Source organism: Ictalurus punctatus, chromosome 5 (assembly GCF_001660625.3).
Source record: "Ictalurus punctatus breed USDA103 chromosome 5, Coco_2.0, whole genome shotgun sequence".
NCBI lineage: Eukaryota > Metazoa > Chordata > Actinopteri > Siluriformes > Ictaluridae > Ictalurus > Ictalurus punctatus.
In genome coordinates, this window is record NC_030420.2 from 25,229,370 (window position 1) to 25,252,116 (window position 22,747).

Consider the following 22,747-nt stretch of genomic DNA (forward strand, 5'->3'; position numbering starts at 1 on the left):
CTTTTTCTGTCTGTAAAATAAGACTCCCCTTTTTGGACAAGGAAGGCTTTGTGAAAGGAACAAAACATCTTTTGGCAGGTTTTCCATCGTGCTTTAATTAAGACACACGAAGCACTGAGCGGCGAAACAGAATTAGGAGGCGGATGAGAGAATTCTTGATAAAAGTGACTCGCTCCATTATCTTTCACCAAGGAAATGTTGATAATGTGATGTGAAGGTACAAGAAATATTGGCTGTTTTTTTTTTTTCTTCTTCTTCTTTTTGGTCACCGTGCTACATTTCAGTTCATTCCAATTTTTACATGAATTACTTAAAAAGAAATGCAGCACAGAATGATCTTTAAAAGATCAAACTCCTATTTTAAAGTAATATCACAATATACTATAGGGTATGTCTTCGTTATTGGTAGACCGAGTACAATTGTGGCACTTTTAACTTTCTGCATTAACAAACAACTGTTATATTATTCCTGCAAGATTTATTTATAATTTCATATTCCATACTTGTATTTAAACTAATTCATTCAATCAATCATTTCCAGTAACGGTTTTGTCATGGTATATGGGTCGCAGTGGATCACAGGAAGACCACATGAGAAGGAAATACACCTTAGCGCGCAGGCATTCACGACCTACAGCCAATTTAGAGACACCAAACTAGACAAGCCAGAGAAAACCAAAGCTCTACACACACATTAACATGAGCTCAGGATCAAGCCAGGGACCATGGAGCTGTGAGGTTACACTGCATCACTGTCCTGTCACTGTAATTAAATTAAGGAAAATATTAGTTTACATATGTGGCCTGGTATATTTGGTTATATCTATTCGTTTCAGTTGAGAGCAAACCTTTTATTCACAATTTCATATATTTCACAAGTAATACAAATGGTCAAATATTAGATGTTAAGACTGATTGGAAAGAAATGGCTTATAAATGCATTATAACGTTCATTATACACAAAGTCTTCATAGAAAGTTACTGAAAAACCTCACTGTTTGGAGTGGAGCTGTGTATGTGCTAGAAATGTCCTACCCTCAAAGAGGATATTTCATATACTATGTGCACAGACAATGTGACCCTTCAATCATGTGTTAAAAGTTCTATGTAGAACCCATTTAGAAAGCTAGAATTGTTAGAAAGCAATAGAATTATTCAAATATTAGACTCATTAATTTGTGCACAATAATTTTTGGTCTATTTATCAGAGCTATAAAGTATTTTTTTTTTTTGTTTACTCCTTAGCTTTTCAAACCAGACTTGTTCTTGAGGTTTGGATAAATTTCATTCAATTCAAGTGCCCAGACAAACTGATTAATAAGTATATAAGAGTAATCAATACAAAAACTTACAGTACGTTGTTATTGCCACGATTGTAATAAAATAATGAAAAACTCACAGAGCCCCCTGGCTATGCTTCACAGGTCCCTGGGAACCCCAGACCCCAGTTTGAGAACTCTTGGCTCTAAAGAACCTTTTTAGTCACAGGAACAGAGGGGATGAGATTCAGTCCTGATTAGCTGATTCATTTTTGTATCATGATCTAGACCAGGGGTTCCCAAAAGGCCCCCCAAATGACATTGACATTTGACCAAGACCCCCCTTTTGCAAGATGTCTTTAAAACACATTAAAAATACAGACTTCTGAATATACCCACCCCCCCCCCCCCTTTTAAAATTAATAATTACATATTTACATTACATTAGGAATTGATTGTGTGTGTGTGTGTGTGTTTGTCTGAGAGTGAGAAAGAGAAAACATACTAGTGGGAGGGATGGGCACACCAAATTGTTGAGGCCCCCCCGGGTGCCCCCTGGAGGCCCCCACTTTGAAAACCACTGATCTAGACTATCAGATGTTAAAGACTGATTAAGTCACTGTTTAATTATTTTATCAATCAATTAATTTTAACTGGTTAGTTGATTGATATTTATTGGTTTATTAGAAAACTCTGTCAATGTGAAAAAGAGAATGAAGACAGCAGAAACTCAGAGATGAGAAGAAAATGACAGCCAGCAGCTTGAGCAAAGTGTGGCAAGAGACGAAAAGGAAATTGCTCATTACACACACACACACACACACACACACACACACAAAAACATCATGTTTAGTAAGGGTGTAAATAATAGCACTTTTGGGCCTCGGGTGATATTTTATATTCATCTGCATAGCAAAGGAAAGCTCTCAACTCCGTATCTCAAAAATTTAAGAACATATTTTCAGACCAGTGAAACTACGACCTGTGTATGAAAGAAAAAAGAAAAAGAAAAAACCTGGGGCATGACACAGTGGTGACTCTGTGTAAGGCTATGTCTAGTCAGAAAAGCTAAATGTGTATTTAAGTAACTTTTTAAATATTATACTTAATCAAAGCAAACTCAAAACAACTGATAAACATTGTATTACATTTTATTAATGAGATTCCAACTCTTATCTTATAGACACAGTGTCCAGATAAAGTCAAAATCATCCTCAAACATTCCAGATACCAAACTCTTAACAAATATATATATATATATATATATATATATATATATATATATATATATATATATATATATATATATATATATATATATATATAAATCCTGATTAATAAAATCTCTGCATAGATCATAAAATTTCATTCTGATGGCACTGATGGTAGATGGTCACTGCAATGTCATTTCAACAAATGTCAATGATCTGTAATTATATTCAATATTCAAGTGATGTTTAAGTATAATTCTGAATCATTTATGTTGTACAAGTATTCATAATTCATAATAAATGATCTGCAGCTTCTATGGACTTGCACAAAAAAAATGGAGGCAGAACATGTACATGTAATGCAGCTATTTATGATGCATGGCCACCAGGCGGCACTAGAGGAAGGGTCAGGGATAGAAGAAAGAATGAAGGCTGATGAAGGCCCTGATTTATTAAAAGTTTGTATGTGCAAAAAATAAATGCACATTTGATAAAACCTACAAAAAACGTGCAAACATATTTACTCACATTCTAAAGGCGATCGCGTCTTTCAAATAAGCAAAATAAAGCACCCGATTTGCATGTCTGTCTTAATAAATATACAATTTAGGGAATATAGAGGATGCTCAGGAAAATATGTTAATTTTTTGTAAATAATTAATCCTGAAAGTCACTTCATAAATGATGCAAATTGATACATTCAAAGAGCAGGTATTAAATTTATGGAAATTGATTTATTATATATCAATTAAATCGGTTATTATATGGTTTTATAATTTCTCAAATATTATGTCCTGGTATCATATTGAGAAATATTGTGAAAGTTTCTTGTAATTTGGACTATTTGGCAGATTAATAGCTACACCTTTTAGTTTACCTTCACACAAACTACTAGTCATATGTCTAAACTAGCAATTCTAGCATCAGCTAGAGATTAGGGGTCTGGAATGGGTGAAACGAGGGATCTTGGTGAATAGAAATGCTTTATGATAGTAATCCCAGCGTATACTCAGTCTGGTTACCTGCTCATCACTGCTGCCCACCTTTATTCCTTTATGGCTACTGCGTATCAAGACACGCACAGATGCATTCAGCATAGCAAAGCACTATGTCACAAGGCATGTATCGCTACTGAACGCTTTCAGAAACACGCTAGGGAATTTTCATTGCTTTCGTGCTGTAGCTTTTCTGTAAAGCTGCTATGTAAATAAAATCGAATTGAATAGTATCCTGCACTGTAGGGCTAAAATATAAAGGGTTTACTACTTAGCCCACTGCTCTCCTATAACCAAGCACAGAAATATGTGCAGCCAAAGGTTGAATGCATGTTTTAATTTATGACTTATATATCTGACTCCATTTAATTCATTATCTGACTCCAAAGAATAATCTTCTAATTAGTGCTAGAAGTTTAATACCACAGTGTTCGGATTATATTTAAGCTAAAACAGTTTCATGCTAAGCTTTCATCATAAAATGACGTCCCTAGTCAGAGGCTTTTATATAGCCTATAATAAACAATTATTTTGTCAGCTCAGAGTTTTATATCAACGTGCAAGCCTAGGTCTTTCCTTTTTACTTGTCAGAGGTTTCATTTAAACTTGCAAGTAGTAGCCTTTTACATTAACTTTCAGAGGTCGATTTTAACGTGTCTAATATACTACAACTTTAGCTTAGTAAACTTTAGCTTTGGATTAACCATATAAATACAGTCAGGCACTGATTAGGATTAGGAACTATATGTTAATTAAGTTCCTGAGAATGAGTCGGTGGGAACAAAGGAAGAATGTCTCCCATGCAAACCAGGGCTGTGTGTGTGTGAAATATGGATAAAAATGATACCAAACATGCCCTGAGTAATACTGTCATTAAACATAATCTCTGACCTTAAACAGATTACTACCACAGTTACCAATTATACTACAGCACAGTCCCCAAATCTCACATATTTGAAATGGATCGGTGAGTGCTATTTGGAGCTTCAAAATTTGGATAGATAGATAGATAGAGAGAGAGAGAGAGAGAGAGAGAGAGAGAGAGAGAGAGAGAGAGAGAGAGAGAGAGCGAGTTACTGTTCATTCCTCCACTCTGGGTTTTCATACTGCTGGATGACACTTTCTTCAGTGTCCACTTGAGGTGGAATAAGAAACACAGAGAAAGAATAAAGATAAATAAAGATTAAGCATTTCTTAAATGGTGTAATGCCTTACACTTCTAATTAATGTATTTTGTTCTCTCTCTTTAATTTGACTTATTCTATACTTCTTTGATGTACTGTATTTATTTTATATATATATATATATATATATATATATATATATATATATATATATATATATATATATATATATATATATATATATATATAGAGAGAGAGAGAGAGAGAGAGAGAGAGAGAGAGAGCTAATCCCACAATTCAGGCCCAGGCAGTTTTTCCATAAACAGTGCAGTACTGACCTTCAGCCACTGTATGGATGTTGAGGGCCATGAGCCGAGCCACCACTTCTTCTGTGCCCTCTACAGAGCTGCGCTTCAAACCAGTACAGCCTTCCTCTTCAGTGCAGTAATCAATAAACCTTAACACACACACACACACACACACATATATACAGTATGAACAAAATAATACACAGAATACATTTCTATGTGAACATATATGCTTGCCATCAGCTTACTAGACCTTTCAGAACTAGTTTCAGGATTTGGTATTTATTTATGTTGAATCTTTTTAATGTTATAGCAAGAATTTGCGTAATGCAGATATATCGAAATGTGTTTTCTACACTTTTAATCTAACTGATCCTGAAGGTAGCTAAATGACCCTGAATAAAACCACAAGGCCTTGTTGTGTTTTAGTTACAGGAATGTGGATTGCTATGGAGTTTATCTTTGAGAAGCACTTGGAAAAAGACAGTATTTAGTACTTGTTTTTTTCCACACTTTCTCCAAGTTTCTGTGTGTCTGGAGTTGTTCCAAAGATTAAAGTGGATTGAATACATCCACAATCTAACATGGTTTTAACAGGCACTTATTGCTAAATAGATGTTTTGGATTTGTAAATTTACAATTTTATGTTCTATGTGTAAGTAACCAATGTAAAATTGACAAACATCACAGACAAAACATTACTGTGGGTGGAAAATTACAAATATTTCTGATGATGTGGAATTGCCTTATTTTATATTTAAATTAATATTTAATACATATAGTGTTCATAAAATAAATTGGATTTATTGCATTTTTTTAGCGTCAGAAAGTTACAATTTTCTTTGTGCAAAATGTATGCATTACAAGAGCAAAGTGTAGTGATGTTCACTCTTTCAAATAAACTTACATACTCTTTAATATTGCAATGCATTTGTAAAGGAATGTTCTCCAGGTTAGTAATTCAATACAAGCAAATGAAATGAAGCACTTTAGAAATTAATTAACAGTGAATGCAATAAGTTCAGTGCAGATGATGAGAATAAAGTGCAGATGATTGTGCATACTTGCACCAGTTAGTATCGGTACTGAGGATGACAGGGTTTCCCACAACAATGAGCAGAGACCTGGCTCGTGTCACAGCGACATTGAACCTCTGAGATATAGAGAAAGAGAGAGAGAGAGAGAGATTGTTATAAGTTATCAGATTGTGTGAGTGTGTTTAATGTGTGTCTATGCTTGTGTTTGAAGTACCTTTGGGTTTTTAAGGAAACCAATGTTGAATTTGGAGTCTAATTCGAGGTATTCATCGCTGCTGCGGACAGTCGAAACGATGATCACCCTCCTCTCTTGACCTTGAAACTCCTCCACTGAGCCCACCTGCAACACACACACACACACACACACACACTTTGACAATGTTGTGAAGGAGAAGTAATGATGGAGTACTGAAGGCCATACCATGGCCACAGCAAACCAAAATGAAATACTTTCAGTGTCACCTTCAGGTGTTCAATGTCCCTGAAGGCTTTCAGCTCTTTATCACATTTTGTGATGGCCTTCCGCAATTTCTCCACCTGTGACCCAACACATAAATACACACACAGAAAGACACATGCAATGAGAGGAGTGAGTATGCTATCTGGCTCAGCAATTTGAAAAACATCAGACTGAATATCTACTCCTACATCCCCTTGTGAATTGATAACTCAAGACGGCTGTAAATACCAGGTGCGAATGTGGCTCTCCTGGCTGGCGGGTGCTCGTTCCTACCTGTTTCCTGTAGGGGGTGATGATGCCAATGTCTTTGGGTGAGATCTTGGCAACACAATTCTTGCCCTGCGTCAGCAACAGTTTCTTCAGGTAGTCAACGACGACGGTGATCTCACTGGTGTTGAAGAAAGACGGACTGTTTAACTCGCGCACATCCTTCCCTGGCACACCATGAAAAATCAGAGGGAAACCCTGACAGACAAATACAACAAGTGATATTGAGAAAACACTGCCAAACAAATACCTACAAAGTGCATATAGGGTTCACAGCGATTTCACCTGGATTGAATAAGAACACTGACTCCTACCGATTCTTTAAAAAAAAAGGGTAAATGACAGTTCTGTAACACACTTGATTGCAAAAAATATATTAACAAACTTAAAAGTTTGTCTAAAAATAATTACAGCACTTAGAGGAAGCATGTGATGCTGTAACAAAAAACAAATCCCAAAAGACTCATATAAAGACTCCACTGGCTGAGCAAAACTTCAGTCAGCCCTAGCAAACCTGTCTTAAACAGTAGTTCAAGTATTCACACTGGCAGTGACGCGATGCGACAAAGTGGATGGACGTCATTCGTTTAAATGAATGTTGGTGACAGGAGACAGTGTCCATTTGTGATGGAAAGTGGCCAGAGTGAATGAGACAAAAAGGTTCAGTGGAGGTGCAGATGACATGCAAACCAACGTGGTGAGCAAGAGGGACTGTGATATGGTTCTTTTTTCCTGCAATGCTGTCAAGCTTTATCTTAATCAACTGTGATTGTGATTGATTCACCCACACACTACCAGAAAAACCATTGCAAAAAGCATTACTCAAGACAGGAATTACACAAGGTGTGAGCACAGAGTAATGTGTGTTAACTACAACTCTGAAGGATGCTTTCCCTGCATCAGTACAGTATACTGTAGGAATGTAATGCAATGACATATCCCGTGGGATAACGGTCCCCCAAAAAAAGAGGATGAATTCAAATATTCCATGTTTTTACATTTTAGAGTAATGCACATCTTTATCTCACCTTTTTGGGAAGGTGTTCCCAGTAGCAGTAGAAGTTGGTACTGAATTCATCTGCACATGGCTGCAGCTCTCCATCATAAAACATCTCATTAGGAATTTTCAGGATCGCCTTGTGAGACCTGCATACGATCATAGGAGAGAACACCTTTGTTAAAAGGAAGTAATGAGTTACATAACTTCTGATCGAAAGAGACAAATAGTCAAGCTGGACATGACCTATAGTTGCGCAGTAGCTTGGTCACATAGTTGCTGTTGAATCCGGTATCTGTCTTCTCATAGAGTGGATTTTTAGTCATCAGCCTCTCCAGAAGTGACAGACCTTCAGATAAGAAAGAGAGCTTAGAGTGAGACTGGGTAGATAGAGAGACAGGACATACTACAATGATCAATGTGGGCAATGAGCAATGAATTCATATAGTCTAGTTCCAAGTGCGAAATAAGAGAGCACCTCACCAAGGCCATATTTGATAGCATATGGAGACCTTAGAATCGGTCCAAGCTGCTTCGGATCTCCAGCCAGCACCAGCTGCCCTGTCTCTGCACGCAGCAGACCTGCACAAACACACAATTCAAACTGTAGTACCTTACAATACACACATACAGACCAAGCACAGTACCGTAAAGTTAGTGTTCCAGTATATCGGTTAATATGTTTCTTACCAGCTATGGCAATAATGGTCTCACACTCCACTGCATGGCCAGCTTCATCCACAAAGATATGAGTGAAATGACCAGCAGGCACCCCACCTGTGACCAGCCTATACACACACACACACACACACACACACACACACACACACACACACACACACACACACACACACACACACACACGTACAAATTGTGACGAGTTTGAGGAAACTTTTTAACAGGTAGTCCTAAACAAGATCTGTGCATTTTAATGACGAACCACAGAAATGATCGTGGTAATGGACGTTTACCTGCCAGCTGTAACCACAGTGGTGACCACAATCTTATAGATCATCAAATCTTCTTTACATGGAAACTCAAACATGTCACCTTTAAGATTACTAGCATCCTACAGAAACAGAAGACATACATGAGCATAACCACACTCAGTAGAGTAGTGCTCTATAAACACACACACACACACACACACACTCGTCAAAACTGGCACCATTTGTGAAAATTAGCATATTTATAAATTGATGTTTTATAAGCAGCCCTGGAAAACCCTTTACATGGTGAAATTTTTGATATGCTCTACTATATGAAGTATTGAAAATTACAAGTTTTCTTTAACTAAAATATGCTTCTCTTTTATGGACTATATGAACCAGAGGCTCTAGTATTTTAAAGTCTGGTTATCTCCAAAAGTGAAAAGGAAAAAAACTGTCTTTAAAGATTCCACTGAGACGCACTGATGCACTGACTGCCTAAAGCAACTACAATTTAGTGGTTTAATTTGTAAGCATTTCCTATGTAATAAAAAAATATATATAATAAATTGACCATTTACAATGCAAAACAAGTAATTAGTTGGATTATGGGATGTTTTTCTATTCTCTTCTATTATTATTATTATTATTATTATTATTATTATTATTACTTCTATTATTATTCTATGGTAAATGTCAGTCCTGGTGTTTGCATTTGATGAACACGAGCACTTGACTCTCTACATGAGCTGAAATCTTGCCTCTACTTTGTAATCAATCATTTTATGCAGACTTTATTAACTGCCACGTTTGCTTAGCTCCCTCCTTATCTACCTAATGTGATGTTTGCAGAAAGCCAGTACAAGTGTCCAATTTTGGTCCAAACCAGATTGTCAATTTTAGCTATACCATCTGACATTTTAGATAAAATGAGTAACTCGCAATGTCATTACAAAATAAGGGAATAAATTTACCTGACCACAATAATCCCTGCTGTTGATATTTGAAAAACAAACACTAACCTGCAGACTGGGGGGCACTTGGTCGGGGTTGCGGCTGCTGGCGTACATTCGGTACACTTTGTGAGTGTCAACATGTGGCAGTAATTTCTCACACAGCTGATCTGCAGCGCTGTTAGAAGGAGCACATGCGAGGATATGCACGTCTGGGAAACACTTCTCCACCTGACAGAGGATAAATGAACAGAAACAGAAAAATAAATAAGGTGTGGGTCACAATCTAATCTCATGGATATTAATGCCATATTAATATGATTAGTGTGGCTATGACAACAAATGAGCAATATAACAAATGCAGTTATGAAATACCTTCTATGGCTGAAGCTATATTCATATAAAATTCTCATCCCCATTCCCAAATTTAATTAAGGGTGTGGTCTATACTCGCAATGCGAAATCTAGAGACTCAGCATAGTAGAGTGAGCATATAGTCGGTTTACTTGAGTATGTGGTGATGTGTGTCCAGTTATTCCTGTATATTTACACTAACATTTATTCAATTGTCTGCCCATGTTCTATATGTGTGTGTGTGTGTGTGTGTGTGTGTGTGTGTGTGTGTGTGTGTGTGTGTGTGTGTGCGTGCATGTGTGAGACAACACAAGTGCATGATGCCCACAGAATTTGTGTTTACAGAGCGTGTAGTGGGTGTGTGCGGATGCTAAAACCTGTCCCACCTGTTTAATGGCTTCTACCATAGTAACTGTTTTTCCTGTGCCAGGAGGTCCAAACACTAGGTACGGTGCCGGCTTAGACACACCAGCTACAATGTTACACACTGCAGTGTATTGCTCAAGGTTCTCCTCCAACTTTCTGTCAAACAGGCTAATTGCAAAACACACAACGTCAGTTTATACTATTTTTCTACTGAAGGCTATTACAAGTTATTTTGTAGTTACTCCAACAATCTAGTAAATATAGGTGCTTACATAATAAGGACTTATGCCTAACATTACAGAAACACATGTACACACACCTAGTGTAAATGCATTTCCAACAAATTCCAGCAGAAATACGATGTCTTTCTCATCTGATCTGTAACACTGACCTCAGTGAATGTTTTGTCCTTGGGATTGGGTCATTTGATTCTTTAGGGAACAGCACCTCTTCAAGCTTGTGTTGGACAGCCAGCTGCACGGCACGATGCTGGAGTCTCAGTGGGAGCCGGTTAATGGTGAACTCCACCTGAAACTTCATGTTGTCTATGAAACTGGCCAAGAACCTATAAAACCATACACACTAGACATTAGCTAGAGTCCGAAATCTTAAAATGAGGGAAATAAATTCCAAAGTCATGAACTCCCTTTATACCTAAACAGTGGGGGAAATAAGTATTCGACGCGTCAAAATCTTTTTCAGTAAATATAATTCCAATGAGGCTATACACATGAAATTTTCACCAAACATCAGCATTAACTAAAGAAATCCAGAAATATAAAGAATTCACAACATTAAAGTCCATAAATAAAGTTTATCATGTAGAGCATCGCTTCACTCTCGGGAGCTGCACATTGCAACATTGTTCCTGTTTTATTATTATTATTATTACACTTTGAACTTGAAACTGCATTTGCATGCCCCTCCAACCTGCTTTACCTGACAATATGTTGCTATGGTGATACAATTTGCTTGTGGGTGAGCCGCCATTTGGATGTAATATCACAAAGTCACTGCGATGTTACCTTGAAGTTAACTTGCTTATGAGGAAATCCAGCTTTGTGGTACACTTCAAAAATATCATGTTTGTAATTCGCAATTTTGCATTGCAGAATATGGCTATGAATCAAAAATCAGGAAATACAAAGAACCGTAAACAGGAGAAAAAATTGAGAAAAACAATGCTTGGATTTAAAGGCTCAAATGTACAATAAGAAATTGCAAAGAAAACTCACAAAACAAAGGGGAATGAATACTAAAGGGAAATGTTCACACAATTCAGGACAGAGAGCTGACGCAGTGGAAACAAGTGCTATGGAAACCACAATATGCAGGCAGCCTTACGTCTGTGAGAAACCCAGTTTGAGCCGGTCAAGCTCCACACGATGCACATAGCCTTTGTACTTGGTGATAGGCTGTGAATTCAGGTCATCATTCTTGGTCAGCAGCAAATGATCCCCTCTTAACACCGACGGACGATTTTCTGAAACACCTGGAACCTGGAGACAGGGTGGTACAGATGAGAAGAATCCACACTTATGCATATGCATGGACTTGGAAATGTATGCGATTGTCTTGATAATTAACATGAAAATTAATTTGAAAACTTTTCACATTTCAAGTTTCCTTGCTCAGATGGTAAATTGATGGGCATCAATTTCCAGCAAAAGTTTCACAAAATGACTCAGTTTCAGTAGGTTCCTTCCAGTACTACTTGAATCAATTCCCCAAATATCAATCATTTACCAATTTCCCCACCCTTTTACTCTATATATTTCTGTTATATAATTTCTGTTGCTGTAAACCACTGGTGATTTGCCACACTGCTGACACTCGGTGATGTGTGCATGGACATTAGGAAAACACCACATGGATCTGACTGTTCTCATTCATGTTGCATGGCCACATATTGGACATGAGTCTGATCTAAAGTAGGACAACATAAGAAAGTGGCCCAGGTCTGATTAAAAATCTCATTAGCAGATGGGACAGTGAAGCTAGAACACTGCTCTGCATTTACCTCAAGCACCAACAATTTCCTGTTGTGGCTGTCCTTCGTCATGGGGACATCATGCTTGTCATATTTCTTGATGTCCACCTCCATTTGGCGTTCCTCCAGGTAGAGTAGATGCTGGAAGCGCTCTGTATAGTTACAAAAATCCAGAGGCGACTCCAGTAGAGACCTAACCACCATTTGCGCGCGCACGCACACACACACACACACACACACACACACACACACACACACACACACACACACACACACACACACACACATATCCAATAAACTCTATGAATTCAAGCAAAGTGAGTCAATACCAACTAACAGTAATCATAATTAAGTGAGGAATGAAACACTTATTCTGCCATATACGAAAATAATCAATGACGGGGTGGTATGATGCAGCTTGATGCAAAGCATGGTGGAGAATTGTTCTAGGGCGACTTGTACATAGGGGCAGGTACGGCTCTCAGACATTCAATAAACGTTAATCTTCATAAAGTCCTCATTCACAATGCCATACACTTTAAATACAGTAGAAATACTAATTCCCTCTTTGAAGTGACCAACATTTTGTTTTTAAATTGCTATTTGAGAGATATAAGCCAAGGTTCCGTTGACTTGCTCGCCTTTCTAGATGTTGCACAGTCTTGTTAACTCCACTAAGCTTCCCCAGACTTATCCTTGCACCCAGTGGTGAAAATGGGAATTGCTACACATGCTTATAGAGGCTCACTGGGGCAAGAATTTGTCTACCCTATGCTTAGGAGAAGGAGCTACAGACAAGACAGTAAAGACAGGGTTGCCAAATTGGACTGGTTTACAACTCTGCTCTGCAGCCACCAAGCCTTGTTCTATTGCAAATAAATGTAAGTAATTTCTAAAAACAAAGGCAAACTGCAAGTGTAGCTAGTGTGTCTATAAAGTACAGAACCACTTATATTGTATTACAAGGATTGGGAGAGGGAAACAGGGATGAAGGAGTGAATAACTTCTGTACATTAGAAATGCATGTGATCTTGGTTCCCATGTAAAGGCTGAGAAATGGGAGAAAAATCTGTCTATCTTTTCAGGTGGCAATTTTTTGGGGGGCTAGGTTACAGACTTTTGCGTGGTTTTTGAGAGTTATGATTGAAATTTTTGCTGAGACACATGTCAACCCTGGTTAATAGCAATGGGATATACACCTGCTGTATCGAACAAACTCATCTAAAAACGGCCTATTACAGGATCACTCTAAAAATTCACTAGATTATAGCTTATAACATAATCCAATCAAGCCTCTCGATTTCGTTTGAGGCTGTGTCGTCATTTCTTTCGTCCTGCCCCACCAAAATCTAAGGTTACGAACTACTGCTTATAGAAAGCAGCACATCCTGAAGTGTTTCATTCTTGTTACAACACAGCAATTTGGCATATATTCCAATGTTCTTATTAAAGGATGAGTTACAATTTTTGTTGTTCAACATCCTCTGTCCTGAAGACTTTCCCATGAAAGAAAACTTACTGATCATCACAAAGTGCTGAAACTGGAGACTCCTTTCATAAATCCACCATACAAGTCCCTGTGAATGAGCTGTTACTACAGAAATTATATAATATCAGAACAACCACATTATTATAAACTTGTGAGTTGTCTGACAGCTGAACTATCAGCAATTCAGCAGTGCTGTGGTGTAATGACTAATTATCAATAACTAATTATCAGTAGTGAGGGCTTGAAGAATGCTATAGCCTACTTACTTCTTTTGCAGCAGATAGGCCTTGGGAAAACGTGGGAATTTCAGAAAGTTGATCAGGTCATCGACATAGTCTGGGCATTTATAGTGAAGCAAAAGGACCTCATTTTGAAGATGCTGTATGGCTAGGCTACAAGAGACAACACAAACAGTAAGTGATAGATAGATAATTTTCTTGAATAAAAATGTCCAGTAAGCCAGTCTATTATTACAGTATAAACATTTATTTAGAAACAGGCCTCAAGTTTTTTTAAATGCATACTTTTCAGGTCGCTCTCCCTCAATGACAGTAAAATCATTAGTTTGGTCTCTGCTCAGTCTGAAGGGTGTGTAGGGCTCAGTGGGTGCCAGCTCTCTAGCTAGCTGTGTGCTGAACTCAGCTTCAATATAGCGCACAATGTGGAACGGAGTGGAGCTTGGGTCCTTGCTCAACTTGAACTCGAAAGCCATCGTAGCCCGGTATATACCCACATGTTTCGATCGGAACTTCACCAGGACCTCATACTTTTCACCTGGTGAACACAACAGGTACTGTCAAACAACTGCAGGCAGAATTGCAATCTAGTTTGAATTTGTCCAACAGTGAAAATGGGTTTATTCTCACCAGGAAGTAGGCTCAGGGGATTGTTGCGTGTGACTTTCTTGGAGTCCTCAAATATGAAGCAGTGTATCCAGTGCAGTGGTGAGTAGTAGGTGAAATCCACCACATGCTGCCCTGTGTTTTCAACAAACACCTTCCACTCATAAACCTCTGCACTGTCCACACACAAGCACATTCTCCCATCCACCATCTCCATCTCCATCTCAGGGTGGACCCGAACTCCATTTTTGTCAGCCACAAACAATGATCTGAGAAGAAAGCAACATTATAGTTAGGTGGCTCTAATGAGGATAGAGGTGTTCTCACATGTCAATGTTTCACATGAATTTAAAGGAGCCTTTTCTAATTGGTCAAGCTCTTTGGGGGAAATTGGGGAAAAAAACATTGACAAGCTTGTCTATTCTGAATGAGATGAAGCTAATTTCCAGGTAAACAAATGTAAAGCTGAAATTAAGAAACTATAGCTACATCCCCCTTCAAAAGTATTGGAACAGCAAGGCCAATTCTATTGCTTTTGTATACCAATGTCCTGATATTGACATCTAGATGTGTCATACAACTTAAAACATGACACATTTGGTGGCAGACCACCCACTTTTTAGGTGAGCAAAAATATAGGAACAGATAGTCACTTACAGATTAAGTAAATTAAAGTAAATAACACTTAATATTTGGTTCCATATCCCTTGCTTGCAATAACTGCATCAAGCTGGTGACCCACTGACATCACCAAACTGTTGCATTTTTCTTTTGTGCTGCTTTTCTTGGCTTCTTTTCAAGTACTAGAAAAGTATGTAGTACGTTTCTCGTACTCCAGCTTCTTTCAGTTTGGGGGGTTTCTCACTTCAGTCTCCTCTTCAGGAGAAGAACTTCTATTTTTTCCCCCTGTTGAAGTCCTTTGTTGAGTTGTCAGTTAATTTTGTATTATTGTCCTCCTGAATAATTTGGATGCATTGCTTTGTAAATTGTATAGAAAATATTTACGAAGTGTAATCAATATGTTTAACCAACATTTAGAATTATTACTTAAGCATAACTGAATAATCAATAGTAGTTATCAAGCATAATCTATATGTATAATCGATATTTAGAAGCATAATCTAAATTCACAGAACAATATCTGATCAGTTATATTCTAAGTGTGTATTGAGTTAGATGAATTCTGTGTCTTACTGAACAATAACTGTTTTTTTTCTGTACCAGCCTGTGATCTTCGTCCACAGAAGCAAATAAGGCCAGATGCCGATTAACGAGTTAGGATAAGACCTTAGAAGGGGAGGTAGGTTTCAGCTAAGATAGCAGGTAGAAACAGACAGAAACTCATTGAGGCCTAAGAAGGGAGTGTTGGTCAAGGTCAGAGAGAAACAAAATGTCTCACAAATGTCTCTTGGTGATGTCTCACAAATTTTCTGTCATCAACCTGTTCCATGTCTGGGTGTTAGCACACAAGTGGTTTCTTTTTTTCAAGATGTTCCAAATTGTATTGGCTCTGATATATTGTCCCCTCTTTTCTCAGCTTCAAATGGCTTGCTTTTCTCCCATAGACAGCTCTCTGGTATTTATGTTGGTTTATACTTTTTAACAACACATGCAGTTTTCACAGGTGAAACCTAGGGCTCAAACCAAGAGTATACATTCGTAGCAATTCATTCTTTAAACAATCAATTTAACAGGGCACACCTGGGCAGCAAGAAACCCCAATCAGTCACATGTTCCAATATTTTTGATCACATGCGGGAAAAAATGGATGGTTTAAAACAATAGGTGCCATGTTCTAAGTTGTTTAACACATCTAGATGTAAATATGAGGAAATGAAACCTGAAATTCTGATCTATCGTCTCATTCATCTTTTGATCTCAAATCCAAATATCTTCATATATGTATAGCGAAACCAATAGAATTGGCCTTGCTGTTCCAATATTTTCGAAGGGGACTGTATTTTAATTTAAATGGCAATTGTGTGACTTAAAGTCTTAAGTATGTACCTTAAAAACTATATGCTCATTATAGACCAGGGGTGTCCAATCTTATCTGGAAAGGGCCAGTGTGGATGTAAATTTTCATTCCATACAAGCACTAACCTCCTCCAGAAACGTCCTCACCTCCAAAACCTCAAATTTAATCCCTGGTCTTAGTTGTCTGTAATTCAAATCAGCACTTTTCTTGTATTGAAGCATTTTTCTTCATGTTTTCAGATCATGTTTATAAAAAGCACAGTCAAGTACAACAAGTACCAAGCGCCACAAAACAATTTTTTTTTCCACCCAGCACAGGTGTGATTAATAAGGTTAAAACTAAAATTGTTTACTGTTGTTCTCTTTTACATATTGTTAACAAATCCTGTATATGTGTGTGCGTGTCTGTGTGTGTGTGTGTGTGTGTGTGTGTGTGTGTGTGTGTGTGTGTGTTCACCTCTCATTAGTGAGCTTCTTGAGGATCTCCTGAGCCAGTTTCCTTCTGGCTCTAACACCACCCTCAGGTCCAGCAGGTGGAGAGGATGCTTGCAGAGCATCATTAGATGGTGGAGATCTTGAGTTGCTTAGAATGGCAGTGCTAGCACTTGGCTGACTGTCTCTAGGTCTCCACCACTGGTCCTTTAACACTCGCACCTGCAGGAACAATTACACAAATTACACTCAAGGGGATACTGCTTTCATTTTTTTTTTTTTTTTTTTTTTCCTTTCTGAAATACGATGTAACACAACAGCTCTGTCTTCAAATTAAATAATAATTCATTATTATTCTTCGAAATGACACTGTATAAAATTGTATGTAGATTTTACAATAATTTGCTGGCAAACTGGGTACTGTAAAATTTACAGTGAAGAACTGTAAAACATATTTACAATAATAAACTGTAATTTCTTACACAGTATAAAATAACACATAACTCAGTACATTTGGTTGACACAGCATACAACTGAGCCGAAGGGTCTTGCTCAAGCACTCAATCAAGGCCCTTCAGCTCAGTTGTATGTCAAATGTGCAAATGTATTGGGTTTTGTGTTATTTTATACAACATTAAAATAGTGCAGTACTTTACTGTAAATAAGTTTAGCAACAACCAAGAAAAATCTACATTTGTTTTAATTGTAATTAATTAATTTGTTCAATAAACCTTTGGTTTGCAGCCTAAAACCGACACTGATTTTCATTTAAGTATCATTTTCTATGTTAATACCACTCAAATTCAAAGTAATTATAGATTTAGTGATAAAGGAACATTACACATTGTTATTTCTCAATTATTTCTATTAGCAGCTAATCCAGTGTTTCAATGTTATGCAAATGCAAGTTTCAATATTTGTTATAATATTAGAAATGACAATAATCAGTCCATCAGTAGATATTACTATCAATTACTCAGTTAATTGCACCGTATTCTTTTGCATTATACTATACCATAAATTATTCAATCACAAATAGGAGAGTCCTGTATTCTGCCATCTGCATGCAGAAACTATTACACAGTTGATGATTTCTACATAACATTAAACTTCTTGGTTGATTACTAGATTAATAGGTGTTAGTGGGTGTGTTTCAGATGGACTCTGGCCTTCCAGCCCATACACACCTGAAGTCAGCTGTTTAGATATCTGGTTATACTGCTAGGTATAAGAGCACACTTTATAAAAAAATATCATATTCAATTTCTTGTCACTATTACACACTTTACCTGCCTGCTACCACAATAACTGCTATGTCCATGTTTGGTATAAACTAATCTGCTGAAGACTAAGTCATAGCATGTTATGTTTACATTTATACCATTTTTAAATTATATTGTTACTCTTTGGCACCTATCTTTTGCACTACCTGTTATATCGGTCACTTCCACACTAAAAATGTGTACTGGTCGGCACTACACTGTCACTTACTGTGCCTACTGTCCTGTTTTTGTAATACTGTACTGTCCTGTGTTGTTAGCACACATTTCCACATGCACTTTATGTAAACATGTTTAGGTCTTATTTAGTTCTGTGTCGTCTCATGTGGTTAATGTGTTGTTTTATGTAGCACCATGGTCCTGGAGGAACGTTCTTTCATTTCACTGTGTACTGTACCAGATGTATATAGTTGAAATGACAATAAAATGAACTTGAACTTGAACACTGCACTATATTGGACAATCAGAAATCTCAAAATGACTGTCTGTGGCATATTTTTTCTTCCGGGGGAAACTGCTGTTTCCTGTGGAAGGTTTCTTCCTCTTAAAATCTTATGGAGTTTTCTTTGCAACCGTCACCACTGGCTTGCTCAATTGGGATAAATTCACACATTAAAAATCTGTATACGGTGTTTATATTTTCTGTAAAGCTGCTTTGAGACAATGTCCATTGTAAAAAGCGCTATACAAATAATTGAATTGAACTGAATTGCTGAGGTGCAGTTTAATATTAGATTTTGCATGGCGTATCCATTGTGTCTCTTTACAAAATGAGGAACAATAAATCTAAACATCCTTGGCTGCATACATTTGCCAGAAAACATAGTGATGTGTCTTAAACATGGTGTCTGCCAATTCATAATTACTAGAACTGAATAAATAAGAACAGAAATAAAATATATAATAAAACTATATGCCTACTAAAATGTATAAAACCCAGATGTGAAGGTGCATTTTAACCTGTTATGCCCTGCACATGTGAAATCAACTGAGATTCATGTGGAAATAATGAATCATGTGGAAACTGAAAAATGAAACCACATGCCCTGCATGTAAAAAATTAATGTGTGAAAATGAATGAATCATGTGTCAAAATCATGTGAAATTAAATAGATTGTGGTATAATCACATGTGAAAAATAATGTGTAAAAACCATGTGAAAATAAATACATTATTAATAAAAAAATGAACTGTAAATAAAACCACACGAAAATAATTGAATCGTGAAACAAGTCATGTATAAATTAAACCATATATTCGCTATAGATGACAAAATCACGTGAAAATAAATAAATCATATGGGGTGAGGGGGAAATCACATGTAAGAAAATAAATGAATCGAGTGAAAAATAACACTTCATGTGAAAAACAAGAATAAGAGTGGAATCAATAAGATTTATTTATACTACCTATATCTGTTTTTATTATTTTTACATAGTTACCTAGTGAATATCCCAATTTTACTTCATAAATCCCTCCCAAAATAATAGTAAGGCTAGTTTAACTTTACCTGGCCATAGAAGCTTAGGTAACGAATTAAATGTGTGTACATAAAGCAAAGCTGAAGACCAGAGACAACAGAAATGAATTATATTGCACTAAATTAAACTGGTAAATTATTAAAGTGATAAATTATTAATTGTAGACTAGGGTGTCAGTCTTACATTAGCACTAAAATAAACCTGTCGGCTCCGGGTGACGCGAGCTCTGTTGTTCTTCTTGAGGACGTAAAGCAGTGAAGAGAAGTTGGGTTCTTTGCCACCATGTCTGTGGGCAAGAGGGACAGTTTCATATTAAAACTGTATTATAAATTTATTAGTTAATACAGAATAATTTGTATGGTTAAATGGTCTGAATTTATATAGCGCTTTTTTAACCTTAGCAGTTCCAAAGTGCTTTACACTGGTTCTCATTCACCCATTCACACACACACACTCATAGTAGCAGAGCTGCCATGCAAGGTGCTAACTTGCCATCAGGAGCAACTTGGGGTTCAGTGTCTTGCCCAATGACACTTTGGTATGTGGAGTCTTGTGGGCCGGGAATCGAACCACCAACCCTATGATTAGTGGACAACCCTGTCTACCACCTGAGCCACATAGCAGGGATATGTCTTATCTTCACATATGTATGTCATTAATTTACAAATTAAGCATGGAGCACAGAATACAATGTGATTTGTATGTCAGTTTCCACAGGACCCTGAAGATATATTAGATGTAGATAGATAAATAGAAAGATAGATCAACAGATAAACCTTGTCTAGTGTGGGAAAGGCAGATAATAAATCAGTAAAAGTTGATCAATTGACTTTAGCACTTCTAGTTGTGGGTCCTAATAACGCCACATTATCTAGTTCAGTGGTTTTCAAAGTGCGGGCCGCCAGGGGGCGCTCGGGGGGCCTCAACAATTTGGTGTGAAAATAAATAAATGAATACATACATACATACATACATACATACATACATACATACATATTTATATTTAGCTTTCTTAAGTTAACTAACAACCGGTCATCTAGTGAGAACAGGAAGCTGATCAACTATGCGCGCATGAAGCAAAGATAAACTAAGTGTAAACAGAAACAAACAACAGTGCAGTAAACGAAACTTATCCGTAAAAGTATTTTCCCCTTATTTCTTTTTTGAAGATTGAATGAATTATACGGACAGTCGTCAGTGTCCTGTGGCCAACCACGAGTAAACTTAGAGAAAATTCAGTTTACTTGCCACCATTTTTAAAACACAACTTTTTTTCTTACTTCCTTTTTTTGAGCCTGGCAAATATATATTAAAGTATATATTTGCTCAATCAAAATGTATTATTATTATTATTATTATTATTATTATTATTATTATTATTATTATTATTATAGCTTAAATTAACAAGTATACCCTAAATTAATATTTTGTAGCCGCAAATTAATTATTTTCCTCTGTTTTCTATTCTCTTGCCTAATGTATGAAAGGCAGACAATAAATCAATAAAAGCTGATAAACTGACTTTAGCACCATCTGTTTGGATTCCTAATGACAGCAGGATATCTGATTACCATCTTATATTAATCTGTATTCATTATTATTATTTTTTTTTAAATGTTAGTTTTGATCATTTAAATTCAACAGGCTACAGTTTAACACCTTGTCCTTTGGTAAGCACAGGAAGCTAATCAACAGCGCGTGCATAAAGCAAAGATGAAGGGCCAAGTGCAAACAGAAACAAACAACAGTATGCAGTAAACGAAACTCATCGGAAATATATTTCCCCCATTAATTTCCGTTTGTGGGTTTAATGAAACCTTTTCAGACTGTCTTCCTGTGGCTCATGGGTTCAGCTGTCAGTGAACATTTCTTTTGCACCTTTTTTGTAATCGTTTTTATTTATTTATTTATTTATTATTTAGATTAGCAAATTTAGGCAGTCTGAGGTGTGTTTGGTTAGCTTTGTTGTTCCTCAATTTTCTCAGAAAAACACTTGTTTACATACGCTACTGTCCTCATCGTGAGATCAGAACAACACAAAGTCTCACCTGTTCCTGAACTCGTGTTTGTAGATGTGCTGAAGCTCATCTCTCTGAGTAACACTGAATCTCTGCGTCTCGTGTAAATACTCAATAAAGTCCAGACCGACAGCCCGGACCTCAGAGTGAGAAAGCCGCATATTTAAGGGATAAATCGCTCCAGTAGTCCAGTGCAGTGAGGATGTAGTGCGGATGTAGTCTCTCACACACTCACAGCGCAGTTAAATGACAGGGCTCGGCGTCAAACCGACTTACTCATCAGACTCCCGTCCATACCGGAGAAACGAAACTTAAGCACAGCCCTGTCTATTGTGTCCTTGTTTCTGCGGAACACACGTAGGAACTTATTCCTGGACCCTTATGTGTTTACAATGAAATAAATAAACACGTATTGGCTGAGAAATATCCCAAACCTAGTTCATCTCAAAATTCCAAACTTTAAGCGTCTTTAGGAAACGGTGGCAAGAGAAAGCGCCATCTACCGTTTGTTTGGTCGCTTGGATTCCTGGTATTCTTACACGTTTTTTTTTTTTTTTTTTTTTTTTTTTTTTTTTTTTTTGTAACTTTGTCAAAATTGTACATTTATTTAATCTAATCTATATTTACATACTTAATAAAACAAAAAGTAGTTTTTGGATTATTTATTACAGTTTTTATTTCACTGTGAATAGACCATCCATTCATTTTCTATACTGCTTATCCTACACAGGGTTGTGGGAGAGCCTGCTTCAGGGAACTCGGGGAATAAGATGGGGGACATCCTGGACAGGGTGCCAACCCATTGCTGGGAACAACTGCACACTATGGACAATTTGGAAATGCCAATCAGCCTACACTGGGGGAGGTAACCGGAGAACCCAGGGGAAACCCAAGAAGCACAGGGATAACATGCAAGCGCTGTGCACACAGGGCAGAGGTGGGATTCGAACCCCCAACCCCAGAGGAGTTAGCTTTTTG

The 22,747-nt window shown here is 37.1% G+C and overlaps 1 protein-coding gene across 1 annotated transcript; it reads right to left on the reverse strand.

Annotated features, from left to right (window-relative positions):
- Window positions 1–1,668: 1,668 nt before the first annotated feature.
- On the reverse strand, window positions 1,669–22,256 carry LOC108265909 (putative helicase mov-10-B.1). Its single transcript, XM_017468754.3, has 22 exons — window positions 21,800–22,256; window positions 19,935–20,037; window positions 17,016–17,212; window positions 14,606–14,850; window positions 14,264–14,513; window positions 14,006–14,131; window positions 12,281–12,443; window positions 11,605–11,759; window positions 10,652–10,825; window positions 10,281–10,428; window positions 9,610–9,771; window positions 8,630–8,727; window positions 8,349–8,446; window positions 8,142–8,240; window positions 7,905–8,007; window positions 7,690–7,807; window positions 6,668–6,859; window positions 6,397–6,471; window positions 6,149–6,274; window positions 5,962–6,050; window positions 4,928–5,046; window positions 1,669–4,600 (listed from the first exon to the last, which is right to left on the reverse strand). The coding sequence occupies exons 1-22, from the start codon at window positions 21,928–21,930 to the stop codon at window positions 4,539–4,541; spliced, it is 3,033 nt and encodes a 1,010-aa protein (XP_017324243.1). The 5' UTR covers window positions 21,931–22,256; the 3' UTR covers window positions 1,669–4,538.
- Between the last annotated feature and the right edge of the window lie 491 nt (window positions 22,257–22,747).